The sequence below is a fragment of the Elaeis guineensis genome, chromosome 3 (genome assembly GCF_000442705.2).
Source record: "Elaeis guineensis isolate ETL-2024a chromosome 3, EG11, whole genome shotgun sequence".
Lineage (NCBI taxonomy): Eukaryota > Viridiplantae > Streptophyta > Magnoliopsida > Arecales > Arecaceae > Elaeis > Elaeis guineensis.
The window spans coordinates 15,095,531-15,116,098 of NC_025995.2; the positions used below are offsets into that span (position 1 = coordinate 15,095,531).

The window sequence follows — 20,568 nt, forward strand, 5'->3', positions numbered from 1 at the left end:
TCTCCTTTCCATTCAATATGTAAGTATAGAGATGGATCCGAAGTTGGACACAAGAGATATGCATTCAATTCTTATCATAGGCCTGTCGTGATCGGTGATGTTTTATACTTATTCTCCTCACTCTTCCTATCAAAGTTATCAGTTATACTTTTGAGTTGCTATCATTAGTGACTTAAGTTTTTATGCATGGAAATTGAGTTTTAATCTGAGTTGCTATCAGTTATATACTTTGAGTTGAACTTGCTAAGAGTATCAGCTCAAGACATAGAACCAGTTCTAACCCATGCCCACCCAACCTGGATCTAGACCCTATCTCTATCCATCCCGATCCCGACCTAATCCAGCCTGAACACAACTTGACTTGATCTGTGGATGGCCAGAGCAAGACTCGAATACAGACCCCATCCCTCCAGTAGGTCATGACGTGGTTAGGCAATACCAGGATCTGACCGAGCCAATAGCACCCTACTCATCAATCTATCACTAGCATTGGATGTAGCCAATCTCCTACTAGACCAAAAAAGCAGCCAAACAACCTCTGGTCTTTCACTGGAGCTGAATATTGAACCATGGTAATATTATTTTGAGCTATATTACATGCCCACACCATTAGCAAGCAATTTTATGACAATCAGGACATTACTGTTTCTGAATCATTCATTGCAGAATAAGAACCTACAAAAATTTTATCTAATGCCATATGACGGGTGATGCAAGAACAAAACGCGTTGCACATGTTTGCAGAGCTTCACCATGTATGTGCTGATATGATTGCAATGCCTGCAAAGCTTTTGCCGTGTGTGTGTGTGTGTGTGCGTGTGAGAGAGAGAGAGAGAGTTTGAGCTCTTCTTTGTTTAAAAGATAAATAAATAATAAATTAACGTCATCAAGTGAGCTTGAATCTGTTAAGGAACACAGCAAATCAGCTAACAGGCTATCAGACCCAATCTTTAAAAGTGGCTTATGACATTTTTAATGGGTCAAATAAATAAATAAGGGTAAAGAAGAGGAGGGACAAGGGTGAATCTCCCTCCATTGTGCCCCCTCTGATAGAGATGGCCAGGAGCAATGTTTGTCGCACCATCCCGTACCATCTGTATGGGACATACCATATCATACTGGTATACCATACTGTACGGACATTGTCATACTGGTCTATACCACACATTGACATATCATACTGGTCTATAAGAACCTGCAAAACTTTTATCTAATGCCATGTGACTAGGGTGACGAAAGAACACCACACATTGCACATGCTTGCAGAGCTTCCTCATGAACACAGATCCCAGAACAGAGAGTAACCATGTGTGCGCTGATATGGTTGTAATGCCTGCAAACTTTTTGCTCTGTGTGTGTGTGTGAGAGAGAGAGAGAGAGAGAGAGAGTAATGGAGCAGTTTGAGCTATTCTTTGTTAAAAAATAAATAAAGAATAAATTAATATCATCAAGTGAGCTTGAATCAGCTAAGAAGTACAGAAAATCAGCTAACAGGCTATCAGACCCAATCTTTATAATGATGAAGTAGTTAGCAATGTTACATTAAGTACATTTTACATTTCACCATTTATAATGTAAAAGCCAATCGTAACCCTCACCACTGTAGTCAGTCCCTTAAGAAAGTGGAGGATTACAAGGTACAAGTCATCCAAGATACAAAACTGCAGAGTGAAAATATGAAAGAACTCGAAGCAGCGTTCCTGGCTCAGTGAAGCTCAAGTAGCTATTGCTCTATCCAACACTCCACTATCCTCATTAACATATATGAATTATGATGCAATGAAGACTGTGCACCTTGTTGCGGTAAACCACAGCATAATTGACAAGCTGAACAGAATTGGCAGATTCACATCGAAGTGAGAATCTGAAATAATGCAATATCACAATAAATATGTATCACCTTCTGTGTCCAATAAAGAAAACGAATCAAGAGATATGATAACTAAGAAAGATTAAAAAAAAAAAACTTTATGCTTTAAAGATGATAAAACTGAGTGAAGGGATGCTACCAGCTTAAGCTCCATGTACATTAACAAACTTATAATCAAAATGCAGTTACCAACATTGTTTGTAGAATGTTATATACTCAATGGACAGTCACCATGATCACATGTTCCAAAGTTTAGCTGTTTCATGTCAACAAGTCATTCATTTATCTGGCAGGTATATCAGATTGGCTCCCATGACCACAGTGGGCTTCTATATAGAGTAGGTCCATGTGAAGTAAACAGACAAGTCATTTATTTAAACTCAAAATCAACCCTTTCTCCCAAATCATTGGGAGAAGAAAAGGCATCTAAAATTTCCTCAGGCATGAAAAAAATATAACAAAACCATTTGCAACTGGCAAATAAAATGGAAGCCTACAGAAAGTAACCATCTTTTTAGTAATGAGTCAATGAACTAAAGCAATGGAGAGTAAAACTGTTGAGAAACTCATGCAGAAAGGTCTATTTTATAGCTAAGGCCCAAAGTGGATAGCACTAGTGCACAACTCAGCAGCTGCAGAGACTTGATATTTGTTAACCAGCCATTCACAAGGGTTAGTTATATAATGCAATAATCTAATTATGAAGAAAGAATAGGAGAGATAAACATGAACTACACTAAATAACTAAGTTAAATAAGAAGAGAGATATGATATCAAACAGTATTGACCTGGTAGAAATAAATAGTGTAGCATATAGAAGATAAACTGAATCCCTATGCTAGCCAACCAATTGAAAAGCACAACTGCCAGCCAGAGCAAATAGGTGTTTTCACTTTTGTTTACCTAACAAAATTTCAATATATATATACATGTGTGCACACACTTGCATGGATGAAATAACAGATAGATTTCATAGACATTGAGGGGCATGTGCCTTAAGATGCGCACATTGACATATAACAATCAGTATCACTTTTTGTAACATATTGGCTAATATGCTATGAAAAAGTTTTCTCAGCACGTATCAAAATGTTGACATTAGTTAGAGTCAAGACATTTTCATAATGCCAAAACAAAAAAAAAAAAAAAAGCAGTTGATGTAGGAACTGCATTCCTTATGTTATTTTGATCCTAACCTAAAGTTTGGAAATACATATATTTGGTTATATCTTGGTCTCAAAGGATCCTCATCAAAAGCATCAGAGTTTAATTTAAGAAGGGGGAGGTCCATTTGTTTTTGAACTTGTACTTCAAGGTTTGTGATAACTGTATTCTTCAAATGTGAAAAACTTAAAATACTAACTTTGAGAATTTTTAGATTCCATGCCAGTATGTTAGCTAAGAACTTCTATAGAACAACATATTTGTTCCAAGTATATGTCAATATTTCTATGCTAAACATTACATAAAAGCAAGGCACACCATACCATACCGAACTAGGTGGTATGGGGCATAGCGTACCATACCACTTCGGTACCGATGTGCGGTACAGGGGGTATGCTAACACTTGGTATATGCCAAACCTCCTCCATATTGGGTGCACTAACATAGTAACAGGGCACGAGACCTGATACCAAGACGTCATACCTTGCATAAAAGCAATCTCAAGTGTATGAAAATGCAAGAAGAATCAACATTCTTCAGGACAAACTATTAACATGTTTCTGCTGGGACAACATTGTTCAAATTTATTAGATAAATGATAACTCAGTTGTCGAAATTCAGGAACATGATGGCAAAAGCTCACATTGCAAGCTAGATTGAAAATGATGTGATTATTAAACTTTATGTGATCTCAGCAACTATGAAAGGTAGTGATAAAAACATTCAACAGAGCACAATTGACATTATTAAGGATGAATAAACCACCACACAAATTATATATGGACTGTAGACTAGAAGGATGCATTATGCACATGACCCTAATGTATATCTGGCTGAATAAATGTATTCTCCAACATTCATATGACCTTATTTCCAGAAATGAACTATAAAGAGAATTTATAGTGTGAGATAATCATTTTGGCACACCAAGCAAAAGTTATTCAGGTTTACACCCCATAGTTGAACCTGAAGCCAACCAACCAAAGAAACAAATAATTTATTGCTTAGCAAACCAATATACTAGGCATTGGAATCTTTCCCTTAAAAATTGCTCAATTTTTCAGGTAGCATGTTTCAAAGAGCTTCAAGTTTTATGACCATGCATTGCTTGTGACATTGTCTGAATGCTTATGTTATAGAGCTGTTGCTTCATAGACACAAGGATGGCTGAAAAAAGTTCTGAAAACTAAATATTAAAATAATAGCTAGCTGGAAAAGTGAAATCATGATCAAGATATTTATTTGGCAATGTATAAAGATGGACCTTGGCCATGTCTAAAGATGCTAAAGGTAAAGGAAAATTGTCAAGAGCATTTAAAATACTCAAAACATCCCCTAGGGAAGAATTTAGCTCAAACTACGAGATCAAGAAAATGGATGTCAAGTGATGCAAAGACATGAAGAGAGGTGAGCACAAGAGAACCTGTACATAAGGAGCAAATTCGAACAAACAAAACACTAATTAAATGAATCCATGGGCTGACTGAAAGCACCATTTTCAACAACATCGGGTTAAAGCAAGGGGAAAGCCATCAAAAAGCAATAATCCTAAAGAAGATGGCATGATAAGAGTCATAACTGCCCAGAATTGGGTTATAGTGATGATGGCCCACACACTCAAAATCATAGTCAAGAACATATTCACCACATTAATATGAAATAAAAATTAGTTTATGAACAAAAGAGTGCAACAACAAATCTGAAGAGGACTACAAGAGCAGGATAAGGGTAAAGAATAGCTTCATGCTAGAGGAGTGAGTCTGATCAAAAAATTTACATAAAATTAATGTCATCTTAAATTCGTGGGATGCTTCCGTCATTAACACTATTTCCTGATGATCACATAACCATCTTGCTGACCTAACATATCCAAAGAAGAAAGAATGTCATAAATTTTTAACCAATAATTGTTCTAGGGCTCCACAATAAATTTTGCCTAAATTCATTTTATGATAATCATAATCATGCACATAACAAATGCCCCAAATTCCCAGAGAGATTAAAACAATTTTTGCAAAGCTCCAACAACCAGAATCAAGATGTCCCATAAAAAGAGTGAAAACATTTAGAGACAACAGAATAAAAATGGCCAGAGATAGACATGGCTGAAATTTACATATTGTTGTTTGGATGTTATACAACTCAACTGAAAACTAGAATTGTCCTTAAAAAATCTTAAATAGATGATAACTGTTGTAAGAAATTTAGAGCAGGATGACCAAATTGGGCTTGCCGTAAAACAGCAGATGAGTCAGACTTGTATTATGGAAAATGAAAGAACAACCGTTGCTTACCTCTCTAAAGGCTAACAGCAGATGAGTCAGACTCACATATAGACAAAAGAACAACAATGGCTTACCTCTCTATATACTACAGTCTTGACATGCACAGCAATCAATAGACTTCCCTGTCGTAGATCCTTAAAGATTTAAAGCATCGTATGAAGCAAGCAAGATACGGTAGTGAGCGTGAGAAATCTGATTAGAGTAAATCATTTTTGCAATTTCAGAACATGTAGAAAAATGGTTGGAGTGAAAAATATTGTTAAGCTAGACTGTTAAATATTGAATTTTTCCTTGCCCATATATAGTGTAAGAGGACACATTTTATTTGACTTACTGGTAAGCACAAGAATGGAAGAGGAAGTACAAGGTCAACAGGACGTGAAAAACAAAGGAGGGTAAGGAGTCATGCTGATGAAATGATCCATGAGGAGAACCATAGGTGGCTCACCCATTATTAGATATCATTTAACTCAAGGAGAGAACTGGGACACTTCAACCGTAGAAGATTTATTGCCCAAGCATCATAAATAAAGAGGTAAATGGGAACAGACTGAGACAACTTGTATGCATTTCCATGGCCTACTATCATTTCATATATAACTCGATCAATAAAAGCATGAGCATGATGGGTTGACCATGCCTGCAGTTCCACATCCAGAAGATCCACCAGTTCAAACACTTTAAAACAAAAGCCTCCAAAGTGGAAGGGAGGCTGCCCATTCGCATGACACCATCATACCTATAACCTTCTTTTTACAAGATCTAGTGGTTAGTTGCTAGTGGGAAAAGGGGGGAAGATTCTGAAATTCAAGAATATGACATGGAATAGTTTTTTCTGTGCTCCATATGCTTTTTTATTTTCACGGTAGTCCCTAATGCAATGGGAAGGAATTGGCTGAAAGAAGCTTAGTACCTTTTACATAGCACTAAAGTTGCAACAAACTAATAGAATTAGCACGCAGTAACAAAGATTAGCTACCACGTGGTACAATTGATAGATGCCTTTTCTACAGATTTCATGTGACTAGCCATCAGATTCTCAAACTTCTTCAGGGTTCCAAATAATGGTCAGTTTCCAAACTTGGACACTATTAAGGAACTTTGACATAACAAAGAATATATTATATTCTCCTTTGAATCCATATTGTAATCAACATTATGTGGCTAATTGACTAAACCATTAATATATCTTCTTCCCATCTTTTCACAAAGAAAAGGCAAAAATCAATTAACTGCTAAATTAATTCCATTTTCAGAGAAAATTATCATCCAATGCTCCACTTTAACTCTTTTGTTTCAAGGTTGACCCTATCTTTGAAAGAACTTGTGCAAGACAGCAGAGTGAAACAAATTACATAACATACAGGAAGCGGTATTATGATCCTATGCAATGTTAGCAATCTAAAAGGTTCTTGTGTTCAAGCTTGCACCATTTGAGGACAAACATAAGAAACTTCCTTTCTAGATCTCCTTCTGTACGATCTCCATTGCACAGAAAAAGCAAGAAACATGTTTACACATTCAAAGTCTAAGCCTGAACTCTTCTTACAACCAAAACTCAAGGGAAGATGACATACATTCTTCATAATTTTGATCATGGAATGAAATTTTTCCAAAGTCATGCCTTAAGGTATAAGATCGCATAGCAGAAAGACTTAAAAAAAAAAAACTACTTCCATTTTACGTTGATGCAAAAAATAACCTTAGTAGAACTCCTTTGGTTGTAATCAGACCACAAAAGTGATAAAGAACTAATGGAAAGAGAAAATATAAGAAATTTAAATGCATTATTAAGGATTAAATTTTAATGGATATTTCAAAACTCTAAACACATTTCTAAAAGATGCCACTTTGGAGATGATTTTGTTAACATGGTACTATTTCAAGGTGTCTGGTCATGCCTACTTTGATCGGCATGAAACTAAAAGATACATGACAAAAGAAATCAAAAAAAACAAATGAGAAAAGTAAACAGGAGAGATAGGTGTTGAAATTGTAAAACAAAAAAATGAAAATAATGGAAGTTAAATTGCAGATTTTTTATATTTACTTTTAGATTCATGAAAACAGTGAAAAGTGGAAAGGTTATTAGTAATGCTTAATTGTCTAGATTTACTGAATTAGAAGTCAAAAATAAAGTAAGTTGGAAAAATTTAAGGGTGTAAAAGGAGAAAAAAGGGAAGGCAGAGACTAGAGACCTGATATCAATAAGGGCCCTGTTATGGGAAAAAAAACACAAACTATAAACTCCTATTTGGTTATTATTTATTTTGAAAACCCATAAAGTCCTTGAAATCAATTCCTTAAGTACTTTAGGTGTCTCTGTATATTTGGATTCAATGTCTCAAACTTAGATTTGGAATATCGAATGAAATGTTAAATTGTTTTCTCCTCTCTCTCCTTTGTTTACCATTTTTGCTTTTTACTCTATATGAGTAGGCTGCGATTTCCAATCTCTTCTCCTTTTATGTTGTTATATATAGATTTTGAGTTTTTATAAGATAATTAAGATCCTAAAGTTTGTTTTAGCTATCTTTTTGTCAGCAAGAATCTGTATCCAATATCCATATGGGAAATTTTTTTTGCACCACGGCGATGTAGAAAATCCGACGTGGAGTGTACTGCCTTATCCGATTGGTCCACGTAACCACCGCTTTCCAACACATATTTAAAAACTGTAATTCTGCTTTTTCATTTGAAATTTTGAATGACGAAAATGCCTCTCCTCTTTGAGAAAAATTATGATATTCTGTGGTATATTATGACATCCTGCACCAAATTATGATTTTCTGCATACAGAATTTCATAATATGGTTCAAGATGTCATAATATGGATGGATATTTTTGTCCAAGCACTTTCCAATGCACATTTAATGCCGCAATTTCACTTTTTCATTTGAAAATTTTAAATGACGATAATGCCCCTACTCTTTAAAAAATCTTATGACATCCTATGGCATATTATGACATCCTGCGTCAAATTATGACTTCCTACATGCAGGATGTCATAATATAAACATAAGATGTCATAATTTTTTCAAAGAGCAGGGGCATTTTCATTATTCAAAATTTCAAACGAAAAAGTAAAACTGCAAGCATTAAATGCGCGTTGGAAAGCAATGCTATGTGAACCAATCAAATAAAACGGTGCACTCCACGTCAGATTTTTTACACTGCCCGCGGTGCATAAAGAATTCTCATATCCATATTTTTATAGACTATCAGCCTAAGGGATGTAAACTGAGTGGATTGGAACCAGATTTGCATGCATGATATTCATATTGGCAATATGGTACCAGTAACGGATTAAAATAATGATAGAATAAAATTTATTCTTATCTGGCAAAAGTGAATATGAATATAGTTCAAGGTGTATAGCGTATACCCATTCCTAATTAAATTTCTAGCTAAAGACAGTCCACTGATTCAAAATGAACAGATAGAGCTAAAAGGAAAGGAAAATGATCCATGAATCTAATGGTGGTTAAATCTTGATAAGCATATATAAATTGTGCATGTATATGGACGTGCATCAAGAAGCATAGCCATACAAAGTCTCCAAGTGAAATAAATTAATTATGTTTGTGAGCATGCATTCAGAATCACATCTATGATAATCATATTTGTATCAAAACCTGAGTAAACTCAAAAAAGTTTGTATATATTTGCATTAAAATCTATATTGAAAACATAAGCAATATCTGTATTTGGTTGAAATAGATTTTTCTAAGAAATTGGTTTAAATTATATATGGACATTTGCTTTCACAAATAATATGCTGAAATTCAATGGCTACCTCCTCTCCTCTTTCTCAGTGGTCATCAGCCATGGCAACCCTCGCATGCTTGTTATGGACCCTAATTGCTCATTTTGCAGGCCTCCTCTCTCTCCCTCCACCCCCCCTCTCTATCTATCTATGTGGACAGATATATGTATGTTCATGTACATGCATTTACATAATGTGTATTACATAAGTGGCAAATATGGAGTGCGATTCAAAGTAGGAGTTAGTAAAAAGCAACATGATATCAAATCTAAGTCATTTCAGGTTCCTATACATCAGATACGGACTTGACCTGAAGTCAATCCAACTTGTAAATGAATTTTCAAGATAATACATGACAAGTAGTACTGACAGGCCACAGACTAATCTAACAAGGAGAATCTGATGGTGACATGGACTTGTTACCTGATTGATCCAGTTGCAAGTAATAGCCTTGGTAGACAAGAAAGGATGAGTAAAACTAATATAGGATAACCTAAAAGAAGAAAATTTAATGCCAAAATTGATGCAGGAAGGCATAAGTCATGAGATCTATTATGGTGCAAGATAGGAACAAAAATTTTATTTGCTAGAATTTTTCTGCCGAACCTGAGATTGCAATGGTATTGAAATTTGCAGGTTGGCATATTGGACTAAGATTGATATTTAGACAAGGTTTGACCTAAGGAAAGGAAAGTAAGGTTTAATCTGGGATTTAATGTCATTTATTGAAGATTTGCGGCATTCTATAATTTGGAATCCTTGAAATACCATAGTTCTCATCGATTTCAACCACAAAGGTTGCGCATGCTATGAAAATGTTGCAAAAAGTCACAGGAGATATTAAAGTTTTAAAGGTTTTCATGGTTGTGATGGATTAAGATTATAGGGAAAAGAAATAAATTCACAAGTATTAGAGAGAGAGGGAGAGAAGTTAAAGTGAGAAAAGACAGGAAAGAATGGTTGTTGTGGAGTCACATCACTTAACTATGCGACTATAACACCTAAGTAGAAAATTCCATAATTCAAAGCATGAAGCTACTGCAATAAGAAGAACAAGAAAATTTTTCTCTTTATTGCAATAAAAATTGAAATATACAATAGACAAATGGAGTATCCCTTAGAGGTCCTAAGAGATTCCTTGTATCTTTAGAAATAAAAAAACTCAAGAAAAAAGTCCTTCCCTGTGGAGACAATGGATTGAACAAAAAGGAAAGATCGTACTTTTTCTCCTTAAAAGAAATGTAATAGCTCCTATATGGTCTCAAATCAGTTCCTTTTTCCTTTAGCAATAGACCCAAAATCAGGTTAAGCAGCTCTTTCCTAGAAGATTCTCTAAATAATAAAATTAAAAGCGAAAAGAAGAAAGTTAAGGGTGTATTTGGTTCATAACCAGAATTAGAATTGAAATCAGAATTGGAATGGATTGAAATGAGAATCAAAATTGCTATATTCCCAAAGCTTTTGTCTCGTGACTAAAATTGAAATTGAAATTGGAAAAATCAATTAAATAGAGAGATATTTCAATCAATTTTCATTGAAATTGAAATTGGAATGGCTCAAACAAGATTTTTGAAAAATCAATTAAATAGAGAGATATTTTTGGAAAATCAATTTTTTTAAGTAAACCTTGCTGAAAGGGATTTTAATACTAGAGAGCTAGGATTGGGCATTCCCCTTCCCCTCGAAATAGGAATGGGACTCCCCCCAACCATATAGCTAGAGTAGGAGTCAATCATTTCCATTTCCATTCTAGAGCCCACCTCCCCCTCAACCAAACATGTCCTATAAGTTTTAGATAGTTCAAATTCCAGTGGAATTCCAATCATGAAATAATTAAAATAAGATATTTTGATTTTTGACACTAAGTGTTTGGTTCAAGAGAGTTGGGGCCTAGAATGGGAATGGGAATGGATAACTCCCATTCCGAACCATTTGGTTGGGGGTAGTCCCATTCTGATTCAAATTTTGAGGCAAAATGGGAATGGCCCAATCCCCCTCTCCAATCCCAGCTCTCCCCTAAAGATTCAAATCTCTATTCTGATTCTGATTCTGGTTCTGGTTACGAACCAAACGCTTTAAGGGATAGGGTCATTCTGATTCCCATTCCAATCCATTCCAATTCCGATCACAAACCAAACACCCCCCAATCCTATTCATATACAATACCCAGACATGTTTGGTTGGGGGGAGTTGGGCTTTGGAAAGAGAATGAGAATGAGTGACTCCTATTCTAGTCGTTTGGTTGGGGAGAGTCCCATTCCTATTCCGATTCCAGAAGGAAATGAAAATGTCTAGTTCCCCAAAACTCAATCCCATCTCTTCCTCGGTATTCAAATCCAACTCCGATTCTGATTCCAATCATGAACCAAATGCAATGGGAAATATGGACATTCCAGTTCCCATTCCAATCCATTCTAATTACAATTCTGACCATAAACCAAAAGCACCCTTGAAATTATAAGAAAAAGAAAAGTAGAAAGCCTAATAACTTCTGAAACCAAGTCTTCAAGGACCCTAACTAACCAAAGAATCGTAAAGTGCTCTACTGCTTTTGTGTCCTACCTTAACTAGGAATTCAGTTTTCCAAAAGATTATTTTTTTAATTGACATAAAATGAATAAGAATGAACCATATGAAATAACTCGAGGGTACTAACTAAAGACCTATGCAGATGTGCCTTTGGCCTCACATCAAGTGTGCATTAAGAAAGTCTTGGGTACTTAAGCAAGGCCAATGAACCTAAATAATAACTTCTGGCTATCCTTTATGGATGAAGTCCTAGGTTATAACACTTATGCAACTCAAACTAATATATAAAAAGAAAAAAAATAAAATAAGACAAAGAGGGTTGACAATTTGATAACACAAAGGAAGATTGATATGTAAAAGTATGCAGGCAATGATTTGGGTGCTTGTGCAATAGGTGGTACAAAACTAGGCTTCAAGGACATAGAAAAAGAGTCAAAATATTTTATTTAAAATCAATGCTTGCATGTATGTCTATGATGTACGGAAAGTTACAAATAATAGGAAATCCAACATGGAATAAAGAGAATGTACATATATAATTGAACGTTATTTCTTATCATTTTTATTCGGAGAATTAAAATATTGGATAATTTTTAGGGCTTCTTGACAAATGCAAATTAATAAATATAATTATCTTGAAAGAATGTTAAGGAAATGAACACTAAGAGACTCTTTATTAAATTATTACCACTTAGTTGAGGCAACGGAAGCTTAAGCAACAACCCGCTCTCTCCGTGTGATCCCAAGTCTTCGTAACTCACGTAGATGAGAGGCTATCTCTTGAACAAGGTGTACTCCATCATTTCCATTTCTAAGTGAATTGATAGTGTGCTCAAGGAATTTTCGATCTGCCTCAAGTGCTGCCACCCTCTTGTTCAGGTCTGAAACTTCATCCTCGAGAGAGACTATATCACTATTGTTATCAGGATTCAAACATATTCCATTTTCAGCACAATCCCCACATAAAGATGACTCTTTCTTTGATGAAATCTCCTCTCCCATCTGACCATTTTCTGACCTATCATCATTCATATGATGGTGTTCCATCTCCTTGGCCCCTGATTGAGCCTCAGAATGCTGACCATTTCTGGCTGCATCATCTTGTAACAGTGCATGCCCTTGTTTATTGTTCACACTGTCAATCTTAATTTCATCTTTTTTATCAGATTGGCCATCCTCTTTTGCTCTCTGTCTCGATTCATCTTCATAATCTGCATTTTGAGGAAACTGACAAAGCTTTTTCTCCAACCTCCTTAAGCATTCTAAAAGATAAGCCTTCTCATCTTCAAAACCCAACAATGGATCCTTTACAGCTCCTGTACCAGCCAGGTCCTGGAACAACATATTAGTCTGGTTAGAATTATTGAAATCCCTAGATATCGTATAGTGCCTTGTGGTGGTAGACTTATTTTCTCTTACCTCTGAACCACCCAATGGTTCTAGAACTTTTTCTTCCAATGATTCATCTCCAAACTGCTTCCTGTAGCTTTCTATTTCTGCTTCCAGATCTAGTATTTCTTTCTCCCTCTCAGTAAGCAACTCATTTAGCCTTTGGATTGCTTCTTGGTCGTACTCAGCCTGCTCTTCCATCTCTCTTAGATATTGCAAAGCCTCCATCTGCATTGTGGCCTTCTCTTCCTGCAACCTATTAATCATGGCCATCGCTTCTTGTGCTGCAATTGCGGAAGCACTTCTTTCTTCTTCCAATTCTTTGTAGAGAAGGCTCATGGACTTCCTATCCATCTCAACCTGCCGCTTCAAGCGTTCAGTTGAAGTTTCTCCCTCTATTTCACTAACAAGAGTTATATCATACGGCTCTAACCATGAATTATTTCTCTCAATGGAGATCCTCTTAGCAATATTCTGCAATCCAGCTGAGCTAGAAGCATCAGATACTCTTGGACTGGAATTAATATCATTTGGGGAGAACTCAAGCCCCAGAGAAGAAGACATTTGTGAGAGCCGTGATTTCAGTTCATCATGAGCTCTAGAAGAATCCTTCCCTGCAACTATTTCAGAAACTCTGGGAGAAAGCAGGCCTCCTTTATTACCAAGAGCATTCTTGAAACTACTACCTCGAACAACTCGCAAGCATGCAGATGAATCAGTGTCATTGGTAAATGGGCTTGTCTTCCCAGTGGAACCCAGAACCTTGATAACCTCCCCATTGGAACCAGCAGAAACACATTCAGTGTGACCAATTTCCATGAAGTTAGCTAGAAAACAACAAGATTAACTAAGGGTTAATTTTCTATAAAGAAATGCAAATATAAAAATAAACCGATGCAAAAACATCTAACAAAAGAAACCAAGATGATAATTTCTTACATTTTTCTTTTGAAACATTGGTCAAGACTTGTTCTGATATAATTTCAGATGATGTGATTGGACCTGTCATCGTATTGACCTGGCTCCAATTAATTTCCTCCAGACCATGCCCAATAGCATCAGTAGATCCTGTAGATGACTCATCACGAGAGTCATGCGCATTAGTTTTTGTCTGAGCATCTGAAAGAGAAGGCTCAGGGGTAATAGGATGGGGATGGATCAGCTTCTCAGGAACCATATCATCTGAAACAAAGTTAGGTGAATGCCTGGAATTGATGATTCTTGGTGGCTGTCGAGCCAAAATTTCCTCCTTGAGATCTTCAGTTCCACGAACCCAAACATTTCCATCATCATCATCGGAGACTGGGACCTCCGACTCGGAGTCAGATGTAATCTTGAGCTCACTGTATCCAATATGAGGCAACCGATCATCGCCATGTTTTGATGGATTATAACCAGCCAACAACCTTGAAGACTCTTCGCTTATTTTTTTCAATCCTTCTTGATGACATACTCGACCATATCCTTTCCTGCCAATTTCAGAAACATCAGCCCCTATGACTTTTTTGCTCTGAATCAACCGATGCACATATAATCGATTCCCGAAGGGCTGCAAGCAGCATGAGCATTGCCTCACGCATTCAATATCCTTCTTCAACAATGGGGCTTTCACCAAATCTTCACAGGACTTATTCCGTGAGCCATCACCATCAGCAGAAGAAACCAGTTTCGATTGGACATTCTCCCCATACGCCTCCAGGCTGAATTTCTTCTCCATGACAGATGAATTGAGACAATTCTCACACATTTCATGGAAGCTAGCAAGCTTTAGGTGACCACAGCAATAAGCCAATGAGGAAATCTCCACCTTGTGGCCATGGCAAAATAGATCCCTATAGAACCCCAGATCATCATCTCCAAGAATGTGGTCAAGCCTTGAACATAGAAGACATGGGGCTGGCAATTTGCAGAAGCGAGCAAACTTGGTTGCGACGAACGACAATAATGCATTGATATACAGGACAAAGATCAAACACCATTCGGAGAAGGCAGAAAACAAAGCAGAGAAGAAATCCCTCGGCATTTGGAAGCTGGTCCTTGCGGCCATGGCGAATTTAAAATCCGGAAAACCATGCGATTCGAATAACGGAAGAAGAACAAAGAAGCCGACGAGCCTCCTAAATTTGCAAAATCAAAACAGCATATGCAGAGAGAATGGAATGGGAGAATGAAAATGCAGCTCGCAACGAAAGCAAATCTTCCACCTGATGATTCAGAGGTCAAGAAACAATTAATTATTCATTCAGATTGATCAAAGAAAAGCAAGAATCAATTATACAAATTTCAAAAAGCAATGATAAAAAAATATATATATTTGGACTAAGATCACACCTTTTTTTTTTTTTTTGTTTGAATATTACTGCGGCGAGAGAGAGGAGGAGGTGGAGGAGGAGAGAGAAAACAGCCCTCGACGATGAATGACCGCTAACTCCGTCCTCCTAGAGACCCTGCCTCTTTCTCGAGCTCCATCTTTTTAAATGGCCGGACTCCTGGCTCTCTATTTCTGTTCTAAAATTGGAACGACACCTGGAGGAGGAAACCGAGCTCTCCGCTCCCTCACGTTATCTAAAAATAGCAACTGTAATTCCCTCTCTCTCTCTCTCAGTATTTTCCTTTTTGTTATCGGAGATATCCTGGAGAGATTAGGGTGGACTTGAGGAGGAGAAGAAGGGATTTTATTTTGTCTTGTTTCCAATCTCCAAGCCGTGGCATTGAGAAGGGTAAAAGGAAAGTATTTGAAAAAATTCAAATTTATAAATATGTCCCGCCCCGCTCATGGAGTTAGTTGACCGTTGAAAGAGAAACTCGGTCCTTGTACGTTCGTGGCCCACGCGGCAGACGCTTGGACGGATGTGATCGCTCCATGGGATTGAAGAGAGAATGAAAAGAGGGAGACCGCAAGGCCGTATCAAAACACGGACAAAAGGTGGGATTCAATTAGAATCCCTTGTATTGATGTCGAGAGGCTTTCAAATCTTGTCCGATTAACATCCTCGTAAATTTTATTTTTAATATTGATATTCTCATATTTTTATTATTTTATATTTAATTTTTTTTGATTTGTTACTCTATAACGACTGATAATGTCCATAGACATATTGTTGGGTATAAAATACCCTCCGACCGAAGTTTATAAAAGACCGATCCTTCCAGGGCTCTTCCGGCTCCCGACTTTATGTGTGGCGTCTCTCCGAACCCCCTCGATCGTCCGGACTTCTCCGACAATGAACTTCTGCACTCATCCACTGGGCCACCCCAAAGGCCCTCTGGGCCCCACTGTTAGCCGACCTTCTACAGCAACCAACTATTTTCCGAATTTCTTCCGGACTTCGTCTGCATCCGAGCTTCTCCGACAGTGAGATTTCTATGGTAACCAGACTCCATCCAAGTTTCCACGGCGGTTGACCGCCTTCCGGATCTCAATCGAGCTCCCGCGAGAGCCGAACTTCTACTACGAACGGTCTACTCCGAACTCCTACAGCAGGTTGTCCATCCCAGACATCTACTGTAAGTAAATTCCATTCAAGCCTCTACTGTAAACGAATTCCCTCCGAACTTTTATTTCAGGTAGACTTCAGCCGAGCTACTTCTCCGGCGGACGGGTTCTGGACGAGCCCCCGGTAGCTGGGTCCCTGCGATAGCCGATTGCCTCCGATGTCTGCCGAGCCTCCCCAACGCTATCCGAAGTCCATCGCCGGCCGACCTCCTACCAGGCTTCTCATAAGATCGGACTTCTCCGGCGGACGATCTTCGGATGAGCTTCCGCATCAAATAAATCCCAGACGGACTTCTCTAGCAATCAGACTTTCCCGGACTTCGCCAACAGAGAATCTCCATCCGAGCTCCAACAGCAGGTAACTCCCACCTAAAACGTCAGCGCCCGAAGTGTCCGACAACAGTGGATTCGTCAGCGACCTCGGAACATCCGAGCCTCTCCTAGAACGACGATGTAAAGGGCCATTCTGCTCCATCAGGCATCCCAGCCGAGCTTCAGCCGACGGATCCAAGCTCTCTGGCAAGCCACGACAAGGGCCACTACCTTACTCCACTCGCTGTAACGGATTTCACGCGGCTCCACCACTCTCTGACAAGCCACGACAAGAACCACTACCTTACTCCACTCGCTGCAACGGATTCCACACGGCTCCACCACTCTCTGACAAGCCACGACAAGAACCGCCACCCTGCTCCACTCTCTGCAACGGATTCCACGCAGCTCCACTACTCTCTGACAAGTCACGACAACGGACACCACTCCACTCTCCGCAACAAGCTCCACGCGGCCCTGAACAACCTCTGACGCCACTACTCTCCGTAACAAACTCCGCACGGCTCTGAACGGCCTACTACCAGACAGTTACAGACGTCGCTGTCAGTCAGTTACGCTCTCCGTCCATAAATAAGGATCCCCAGATACATTCTTTTCTAAGCTCAAAAACTCTATTTCGAAACTCTGCCAAAATTTCCACTCGAGCACTCCATTTCTGTTGAAGCAGAGTACTGACTTGAGCGTCAGAGGATCTTGTCGGAGCACCCCCAACTCTGGTTTAGACTTTCCTTGTAGGTCCCGACGGCAGCCACAGTCTTCTTGACTCTAGCAACTCCGGCTTCGATGAAATTCTGCACCAACAGAATTGACGCAAGAGGAAGGGCTGTGTCTTCGCAGTACCCTTGTTCTTAAAGGAGTGCTCAACGGGATTGATTCCGGTCATTTTCTCCGACATCCTCTTCTCCTTCTCCTACTAGATCTTCACCCGATGCCTCCCCACAAAGCATCCACCAGGCGATCCACGGCCTCCGCGGCCAGATCTCAGGCTCCAGCCTCACCTCCAGTTTCCCAGGCTCTCCCTCCTCCTCCGGCAACGGCGGTCGACGTGGAGCAATTCGACCTGCGGTTCAGTAGGTCAGAGGCCTCACTGAAATGGTGCAGGCTATGCAACAGCAACAACAGCCGCAGGCATCAGTATGGTTGGAGAGAATGTCGCCGGAATTCCAAAATCCGGCAGTAGGGCGAGCCACTTGGGCCAGTCTCCCCATCTTTCTCGGAAAGACAAATCTGAGGGTGGAGAGCCCTCAGTCCGATCATGATTCTACTCCGGAGGATCTCTACCTCCATTCTGCCCAAAGACCCTCGAGACCCATAGTCGAGAGGACTTCCTGGATCGAAGGCTCCAGGAGATGAACCGGCAGATCGAAGAACTCCGCCACGCTCCCCCTGCTTATGGTGAGGACATCTGTACTGACCCACCCTTCTCTCAAATGATCATGCAGGAACCGATCTTGCCTAACTTCAAGCTCCCCCAATTCGAAAGCTATGACGGGACCTCAGACCCGATTGACCACCTGAAGGCCTTCCGGACAATGATGCTGCTCCATGGCGCACCAGATGTCATTCTGTGCCGAGCTTTTTCATCCACCCTGAAGGGAGCAGCAAGAAACTGGTATTCAGTATTAAAGTCGGGTACCATCTTTTTCTTTGACCAGATGAGCCACCAGTTTGTAGCTCATTTTGTTAGCAGCCGGCATCTCCGGAGAGGTTCGGAGTCCCTCATCAACATCAAGCAAAGGGAGGGAGAATCCATCCGGGCTTACGTCAACCGTTTCAACGTCACTGCGTTGGAGGTCCAGAACTTGGACCAATCGGTCGCGATGGCCGCTCTGAAAGGCGACCTTCAGAAGAACGACCTTCTGTTCTCCTTGGAAAAGAAGTACCCCAGAGATTTTACCGATTTGCTAGCTCGAGCCGAAGGATATGTCCGAGCAGAAGAAGCCTTCAAGATGAAGGACGAGGAGACCGCGAGAGAGCGGCAGGCGGGAGACTCGAGCAAGTCCGTAGTTGAAAAAGGGCAGAGTGAAGCTCAGCCACGTTCTCGAACTCCTCCCAGACATGGGCGCGTCCGAACTCCTCCCTTAGCTCATAAGCAGAGAAGCCCAGACCGTCGAGTTCGGCGAGGCTCTCCTCTTGAAAGGTTCCACAACTACGCCCCTCTCAACACCTCGAAAGCTCAAGTGCTGATGGAGGTTAGGGAGCAGCTCCCAAGGTCAGAGAGGATGCGCTCGCATCCTAGGAAGCGCAACCCAAATAAATTCTGCCTCTATCATCATGACCACGGCCACGACATGGAGGAGTGTATTCAGCTCCGAGACAAGATCGAGGAGCTCATTAGACGAGGTCGGCTCGACAGATTCATTTGACGCCGACCTGAAGGAAAGGAATATCAGCCTAGGGCCCTGCCGCAGCTAGAACCGCCAAGGAGGGAGGAACAACCTGAAGATCGACCTCCAATTGGGATTATCAACTCCGTCTCAGGGGGACCCCGACGGAGAGCAGACCTTCCGTGGCTATAGGGTTCGAAAAATCTACGAATCTATTACCGACAACTTTGTCCTGAATAAAAATTCTTTTCATATTCGCGTATTTTTTTTCTTTTGGTATGAGCTTATAACGACAGGAGATAACTCCCCATACAAATGGAATTAAGCGCGTTAGGAACAGGAAAAGAACCTCATCCTAACATGAGCAAAGTCGAAGGCCCGATTTCCTAAAGATCGGATGGGGGGAGAGGCCCTTACAACGGCCCTTATGTGCCCCCACAGCCTTGTTAGGAACAGGAGGAGATCCTCGTCCTAACATGAGCAAAGTCGAAGGCCCGATTTCTTAAAGATCGGATGGGGGAGAGGTCCTTACAACGGCCCTTATGTGCCCCCACAGCCTTGTTAGGAATAGGAGGAGAACCTCATCCTAACATGAGCAAAGTCGAAGGTCCGATTTTCTAAAGATCGGATGAGAGGAGAGGCCCTTATGTGCCCCCACAGTCTTGTTAGGAACAGGAGGAGAACCTCATCCTAACATGAGCAAAGTCGAAGGCCCGATTTTCTAAAGATCGGATGGGGGGAGAGTCCCTTACAACGGCCCTTATGTGCCCACTCAGCCTTGTTAGAAACAGAAGGAGAACCTCATCCTAACATGAGCAAAGTCGAAGGCCCGATTTTTTAAAGATCGGATGGGGGAGAGGTCCTTACAACGACCCTTATGTGCCCCCACAGCTTTGTTAGAAACAGGAGGAAAATCTCATCCTAACATGAGCAAAGTCGAAGGTTCGATTTTCTAAAGATCGGATAGGGGAGAGGCCCTCACAACGGCCCTTGTGTGCCCCCACAGCCTTGTAGGAACAAGAGGAGAACCTCATCCTAACACGAGCTGAAACCGACTATCGGAAATAAGGGGAGGACTTCACCCCGATGTGAACAAAGACTCGATTGATCGACAAGGAGAAAAGCTTCCTCAATGACTCTTTACACTCTCACGACCTCATCAAGAGCAGAGAAAGACCCTCACTCGAACACAGAAGAAAAAGGGAGATGAAAAGAAAAAGCGACGAACTACACAGACGATAGGTGAAAAACGAACTACATCAAAGGCACCAGGGATCTCGTCTCGATGAGAGAGAATACCCTTGGCAAAAATCTCCAATCCCTAAGGGCGAATCGACACAGCGACGGCCAGAAACCTTCAGACAACTTCGGCATCGAACAAGATGGAAGACAAATAGATTTTGGTAAAC

The 20,568-nt window shown here is 40.0% G+C and overlaps 1 protein-coding gene across 4 annotated transcripts; it reads right to left on the bottom strand.

Moving 5' to 3' along the window:
* Positions 1-1,474: 1,474 nt before the first annotated feature.
* On the bottom strand, positions 1,475-15,203 carry LOC105032650 (myosin-binding protein 3). 4 transcript variants are annotated; one of them, XM_019846381.3, is made up of 4 exons: positions 13,943-15,203; positions 13,034-13,830; positions 12,303-12,946; positions 1,475-1,864 (listed from the first exon to the last, which is right to left on the bottom strand). In XM_019846381.3, the coding sequence occupies exons 1-3, from the start codon at positions 15,048-15,050 to the stop codon at positions 12,326-12,328; spliced, it is 2,526 nt and encodes an 841-aa protein (XP_019701940.2). In that variant the 5' UTR covers positions 15,051-15,203; the 3' UTR covers positions 1,475-1,864; positions 12,303-12,325. The 4 variants fall into 4 exon arrangements, with proteins under 4 accessions (XP_019701940.2, XP_073109777.1, XP_073109775.1 ...); XM_073253676.1 differs by having other exon boundaries at positions 1,475-1,827; positions 12,303-13,830; XM_073253674.1 differs by having other exon boundaries at positions 12,303-13,830.
* Positions 15,204-20,568: the final 5,365 nt, after the last annotated feature.